Source organism: Meleagris gallopavo, chromosome 3 (genome assembly GCF_905368555.1).
Source record: "Meleagris gallopavo chromosome 3, MGAL_WU_HG_1.1, whole genome shotgun sequence".
NCBI lineage: Eukaryota > Metazoa > Chordata > Aves > Galliformes > Phasianidae > Meleagris > Meleagris gallopavo.
In genome coordinates, this window is record NC_139406.1 from 72,757,256 (window position 1) to 72,764,317 (window position 7,062).

The 7,062-nt window shown below is 39.4% G+C and overlaps 1 protein-coding gene across 1 annotated transcript; it reads right to left on the reverse strand.

The window, feature by feature from the left end:
- Positions 1 to 359: 359 nt before the first annotated feature.
- RIDA (reactive intermediate imine deaminase A) lies at positions 360 to 7,048 on the reverse strand. The gene is made up of 7 exons (XM_010709167.4): positions 6,889 to 7,048; positions 3,962 to 4,067; positions 3,399 to 3,453; positions 2,527 to 2,595; positions 1,523 to 1,578; positions 1,027 to 1,134; positions 360 to 642 (listed from the first exon to the last, which is right to left on the reverse strand). Exons 1-6 carry the CDS (start codon positions 6,951 to 6,953, stop codon positions 1,066 to 1,068), a joined length of 420 nt encoding a protein of 139 aa, XP_010707469.1. The 5' UTR covers positions 6,954 to 7,048; the 3' UTR covers positions 360 to 642; positions 1,027 to 1,065.
- Between the last annotated feature and the right edge of the window lie 14 nt (positions 7,049 to 7,062).

Consider the following 7,062-nt stretch of genomic DNA (forward strand, 5'->3'; position numbering starts at 1 on the left):
CTGCTTGCTTAGATAGCAGATGAATGCAGAGGAATGGGATAGCTTACCTACACCAGCCTGACTTCTCAATACTGCTTAAACACACCAAGCAGGTTCGTTCTCTCTCTTAATGGCAGAGAGAAACGCCAAGAACTGCACTGCCATAGTAGCTGAAAGCTTTCTCTCTTGAAGGATTGTTTTCACCCGCAGCTACTGGGCAAGAGATAAGGAACCTACTCTTGTGGTTTGAATCATTTCTTAAAGAGAAAGCAAGATAGGGATGTTGGTTTTTGGTTTTGTTTTGTTTTGTTTTTTTCCCTAATGGAACACCGAAGTACAATCGGGAAAAGAAAAGTTTGCTCCCAGAAGAGACAAGCACATTTTTAAACATGCAATTATTATTTATTCTCATTAAACAGGCTTTTCCCCCTCATACAATCGGAATGTCTTTTTCTCCCCCCAATCACAGTATAGTCAAAGTTGAATGGCTATGAAAAAGACTATGAAAAATGTTGCAGGTAGAGATTCATTTGAAGCTGATTTGTATCTATGAAGACGTGATTTTGGAGAAGCATCACTTTCTTCTTTCTGAAATGAATATCCACCCTGATTAGCGATTGCTTCAGCGTGAAAAGTGTAATCGAGCCTCAACACTAAACCATTCTGCAAAGAAAGCATTTAAGATAGTTTAGAAATGAATACAAATGAATTTCCCAAAACACAGAAGTGAAAATGTATGCTAACCAAGGCAAGTGTTCTACTGTTTTCACATTTCTCACATTTTTCTCTAATATTTAAAATTATTACTAAAAAACTACTATTACAATTAAATGATTTTTGTATGCCCTGATCACCCACGGTGTAACTGTCATACGTGCACCTAAAATGTGTACTTTAATACCCAAATACCATCACAAAAAAAGGCTCCTGTTCTATAATCAAACCCAACAGACTTTAATAGCACTCATAGGTTTCAGGCTTTTCCTGCAGAAGACTCTGTACATTTCTATTTCATAGACTAGAAGGCTGCAATTGAGAAGAAAGCACCTTTCCAGGTAAGCTTAGTGTAGGACATTCAGTCTTCACTTATAGAGAGGCTGGAACATTCTGGATGGGTCCTTGAATGGCAATAGCTTCGATCTCAATCCGGGCACCCTGTGAGAAGCAACGAAGAAGAGTATTAGGAACTTTAAATACTTACTTTATGAAGCTATTGGGTATATAACATGACCTGATATGAATAAAAGAAGGACATCTGGAAATTATATATTCCTGGCAGTTGCATTACTAATTTAGCAATGTTAAAAATGCTGGAAACCCTTATTTCTAGGGTTGTAGCCATCTTTCACTGTAATGCCAGGTTCTCCCATGTTCTCAGAACCTTTACATGCAGGAATAAGACTGACATACTTAAAAGCAAAAATTAAATACTTCAGAATATTCAATAAAATAATCACAATCGAAGCGATTACAGAATAAGAAATCTGTTATAATGTTTCAGAAGCAAGGACTTTCAGAATTCATTTTTGTAAGTTACACTTACTTTTGGCAAAGCAGCAACCTGAAAGGAGACTCTGGCTGGGCAGTTTGATTTGAAAACTGCAATTGAAACAAAAACATCCACTAATCATTTAAGTTTGCTTGATAAACAACAGAGTTCAAAATCATTTGCATAAAATGCAGTCAAGTTTCAAGTTCAAGAATATGAGACAAACAACCTTCAGTCCACACACTCTCCTCTCCAATTCCTCCTGCCTCCCATTTGTTTCCCCCTAGTTTTTTCTACTAGTGAAAGTTAACACCGATTTCAGAAATGGTACATTCAGGATCCTGCAGGGATAATGCAGGTTGATAACTCACATCAAAGAACAGCAACAATCGCTTTCTTTAAAAACAGGTAGGAGGACTCTTTGGCAACAAGTAACTGAGTATCCAGCCTGTCTGTTTTCACTTTACTTAAGAGACTCAATTCCATTTTGACATGCAGAAGTTTGTTCATCTCAAAAGGCTTCATTCAACTTGAGATACTGCTAAGTAACTAAAACCCAAATCTATACAAATAAGGAACTTATGTGCATAGACTCGTAGCTCACTAATCACCAACTTGAGTTTACATGCAATTTGGTCAACCACGCATTGTTATTTAATTTCCAAGTGCAGCAGGGTAGCTCAACCTTACACAAAAACTAAGCTTAGTCAAAGATACAAACAGATTTTAAAGAAATGGAGATACACAGTCTGAAATTAAGCATCTTAAGGCTGACCACAGCAGAACGGTGTTAGAGACAACATGGCATCCTTCAAGGCTAGAAGGTGTAGAAGCTCAAACTGCATATAAAAAAAATAATGAAATGGTAGGACAAATCCACACCTAATTAGCCTGTATTTGTTTGCTGCTTGCACATAGATGTTCTGTTCTCACGTTGTATTTCTACTGAAGTCTCAAAGAACCTGGGACTACATTAGCCGAGTCATTGAAACACTGCTTATAATGAATATCATCAATTCTGCAAGCTGTACTGGTAAAAAAGCAGCAAGTCTACTTACATTGACCATAAATATCATTCATATCACTGAAGTCCTTCATGTCTGCCATCAAAACCGTGGTCTTCACAACTAGAAATTAAGTGCAGTTATTTTGTACCTATTTTATACAAAAGTTTAAAGTCTTTAATGCAGTTCTTGCTTTTATTCCAAACGTCTCAAATATTTGAAACATTTTGAAAAGTTTTGCGATCAGATATTGATCATTAGAGCTGCCACTGCAGAACCACCAAGAAAAACTGAATATCTAATAGATAAAACTTGTATACTCTTGACCTGTTTTGAGAACAGCTCTTCCATTTCAGATTTCATTACAAACCCAGTTCTTTTAAAAGGGACCAACGTGAAGAAGATTGATTAAAACAAGTTTTAGTATGTCAACTGTTGGCAAAAAAAAAGTATATCATATGGTATCTGCTGCCAAAATGGTCCATAAAACATCTGAGGATATGGTCTATGCAAGAATTTATTTATTTATTTTAAACTCATGACTGCCCAAGCCAATACCAGTTCTAAATTTGGCTCCATTATTAGAATCAGCCACAAAAGAAAAAAAGGTATTGAACATGCCTGTAACACACATGCCATGGACATAGACCTGTTTTTATCTGGAGTAAAGGATGCTTAAAATGCCTGTGGTCAGTTGCAGCTTGCCCTAGCCGTAAGCTGCTTCAGTTTGAATTGAAGTACCATGGACAGAAGCTTCAGGTGAGAGGCAGCATCGCACTGATACCCATCACACAAAGACTTGTGCATCCATTCTTTTCCTCTGTCTATTGATAAAAATTGCACGTTGATAAACAGCCTATTCATTAAAAAAAAAAAATCCAAGTGAAAAATAATCACTTGTTCGCTACCTTCATATCAGCACTTACCATTGCTAAAGTCACAGCCTGCAGCTTTCAGGATTTCCCCCAAATTTTTAAACGCCTGTTGAGAAATGAGACAGAAGTCTTATGTATCACCTAGGTTGTATATGGGCAATTAGCTAGGTTACAATTCATGTTTATATGCATTTACATTGTAGCTCACCCAGCAGGCCTTCAACAGTCAGAGCAAAACCAAAAATAGATTAAGAAGTGTATTAGTAAAAGGTAACTTTTAATAAACTCCTAATACTAGACCACTTACTTACTAGGTGCAAAAACAATACAGCTTCACCTCATTCTATCTACTACCTCACACAGCTTCTGCTGGGGGAACAAGTCTTGCAGACTCAGTGACTCAAAATATCAATTCCTTCTTGTATGAGATACAGATGTCTCCTTGACCACCAGACTGTTTGGATGAAAAATGACAGTGAAGGAATTTTTTCTTGTTTTTACTTCACCTTGGAGGACATGCAATATGCTTTAAGTCTCCTCAATTTCCCATGAGTTTACATTTAACAAGAAGGAATTACTTAACAATAAAAGATGACTGCTAGAGCACATCTTACCTGCTTAGCTTCTTCCTTTACACCTCCAGAGACAAGCTGCCCGCTGGAAGGTTCTATACCTATCTGTCCTGCAATGTACATAGTCCGGTCTACAAGCACTGCTTGGCTGAAAAGAAAAACGATATTTCAGATTGAAAGTTTTCTCAAACCATTTAACTATCCAAAAGTACTCTCTTGGCTGCAGAAAATATGAAATGCACTTAGAATATCTGTTTTTCTGAGATATTATATCATAAATTAAATTGGAAAAGATCTTCAATATCAAGTCCAAACATCAACCTGACTGACTGAGTCCCATCACTAAACCACAGTGCTTATACATGGGCCATGCATTCAATCCATACATATTTGATTCAGCTGGGACTGGCACAGTTGTGAAAGCACACAACTACACGAGCATAGCTCTGTTTTTATAGAGAGAGATAATAAATACTGATTCCCCAAAAGGTGCAAGATCTGAGCGCAGCAACCCAACACTAAACACAGCTACACACTTTCCATGCTGTAGATTGCACAGGAGGGAGACAGAGCAACTTTGTATCTACCCAATAAATATTCCAGCTTAAGAGGTGGTTCTTTGCCTACCTTACATCTCAGCTGCAGCGCAATAAGATAAAAGAAAGAAAAATCAAGAGGGCTGATTACTACAGTCAGTGTTTTATTCTCATACAGGCACCATAAATGAGTTACAGCTGCAATATGAAGCCTCACAAACATTCTCCGGCAATATTTCTCCAGTGGCATGAATGTGGCCAGTTAGCACAATTCCATTCCCAGAACAGTGCCTCTCCTCTTGCCAGCTAACCTGGATGACCTGGTGGCTGGGTTACTTCAGCAGATGAAGAATCCAAGCTATTTTTTATGTGTACGTCTAGTGTGCTTTTGCTAAAATAGAGTTAGAGATGTCAATAATTGCTAAGTACTACAAACAGATTAAAAGATTAAAACAAAGACTTTAACCACCTAGTAAACATTATGCAAGAGACATAACATACATCTCATCAGATGGTAGAAGTATTTTGCAAAGGAATGAGAGAAAGGCTCTTTTCAAAGTGTTTGTTGTGTGTCAACATGAACTTTCTTATCTCTTGCCATCCAATAAGAAAATACATTCCTCTAACAGTTGAACAAGCCTCTGAAATTGCACAGAGGTTAAGCTCCTTCCTGAAGTATCTAAATTAGAACCTTAGCTCCACTTCAGCATCAGTGTTGAAAGAAAGCCACTCTTTAACGAACACTTTATTAAATCTCTTAATTGCTGTCTCATTGACAGGAAATGTACATATGAACACAAAATATATTCTTCAGTTTTCTCTTCTAGCATGTCATACTTTGAGGCATAAGCCAACAGATGACAACTCATGTTTCTATTGAATGTGTAGGGAGCCTTGCAACAAGTTGTTAGCATTCTGAGCTCTGGAAAAATGAGATTGTCTTATACTGCTTATCATTAAGCAAATGGCAACATACATGCTTATCCTAATGGAGCTTTGGAAAGTAACAAATCATGAGTAACTGTGGGGAGGCAGAGGGAGAAGCACAATGAAGCCTTCCAGTGACAGATCAGCATTTTCAGCAATCTTGAGCCTTCTTCTCTGTTCCTCGACTTCCTTCTCCTTGTATGGTTACCATGGAATCGCCCATTCACTGTCACTTTCAACAACTCACTAACTAAAGAATATACTCCCGCTGCAGTCGAAGGCATGAGCCAAGTTCACAGAGACTCCAAGCACAAAAACTGGGATCAAACTTTAACTGCAGATGTATCCTACAACGAGGGTCAATTGTGCATCTCTGCTGCAATCACAAGGAGTAGTTAAGTGCATGTCACACATTGTTCACATTTCAGTACACTTGAGTGCAAAGCTATATGGATGTTATGACCTTGGCAAAAACAACACCATCCCCTTCAGAGAGATGGCACCAAGAAACAGGCTCTTCAGTGACGATAAGGGGGAAAAGTTAATCAGACTTTCTTTACACAAAGAGTTATTAACACAAGTACAGCATCTGTCACACCTTTTTAAAAGTTGCATGCACAGACGCATACACACACATATAAAATTACTGGAAATTGGAGGAGTTTAGTAAAGAAAGTGCAAAATAGGGTACAAATAGCACATGGAAGGGTTGCAGCAAAACCAGGAATGCAGCACTTCTGCCATCCATATTAAACCCTCATTGAGCACCATGCTCAGAACTGAGATGTAGCACTTATTTCTTACGCAATTTTTTCGCTCAGTGGACTTTGAAAAGCATACTGGAATGTGATCGGTAAGTTTGCCACTAACTTAATTGATGTTAGCCCTGTGAGTTCAACAACAGGCTGCACAATAAGTAGCATTTCATCACGAACTACCAGTCAGCACAGGACACGGGAGTTAATCTATAGCAGAAAGCTACGTTAAAGGCTAAGCCAGTTGGTGCATGCATGCAACTGAAGAACCCTCACTTTCCACATCTCAGATGCTCCCCTACCCACAGGCAATACCAAGCCCTGGCTGCAATCCACCAGCAGTCTGCTGTTGGCAGAAGGTACCCTCAGAGTGATTGGATTTTCTCTGCTCCTACACCTCACTGGAATTATAAAGACAGAGAAACATAAAGAACAGCAGGCTTGAAGTTCAGAAAGTTTCACTTCAAAGTGATGGGAACAAAAACGCTTGTAAGACTCTAAAGTGCCACAGGTGGAAAAGTCAAAACTGAGGAGGCTGCATTTATAACAGGAAAACGAAGCCTAAGCCCACTATTAAGAGCCTCTAGAAAGCACTCTGGTGCTCACCCCCAGTTCTTACACAGAAGCTTACCACGCTTCTCAAAGAGACGGCAACGCAAAACTCCTCTGCTACCACACATGACGGACACCTCATTGCACCACCAATCGGGACGGACCATAAACCAACAAACCTCTCCCGCCCGAGCCGTACCTGTAGGCACCCAGCGGCGCAGGAGCCTTAGCAGTGCTGATGATTTTCCTTACCACAGAAGCCATGACGACAACCACCCTCACGTTCCACCGCTCCACCTCCCCACCCCTCCCGCCCGCCTAAACACCAACCCTTCCTGCCCGCCTCCAGCAGTGCGCGCGCAGCCTGCCGCAG

Bases quoted from the DNA above. Each gene is read 5' to 3' on its own strand.
- RIDA (XM_010709167.4), bottom strand. From the start codon at position 6,953: ATGGCTTCTGTGGTAAGGAAAATCATCAGCACTGCTAAGGCTCCTGCG. The intron at 4,068-6,888 runs GTACGGCTCGGG...TTTTCTTTTCAG, and splicing joins GCGCCGCTGGGTGCCTACAG to CCAAGCAGTGCTTGTAGACC. The intron at 1,579-2,526 runs GTAAGTAGACTT...TTTCAATTGCAG, and splicing joins GAATGATATTTATGGTCAAT to TTTTCAAATCAAACTGCCCA.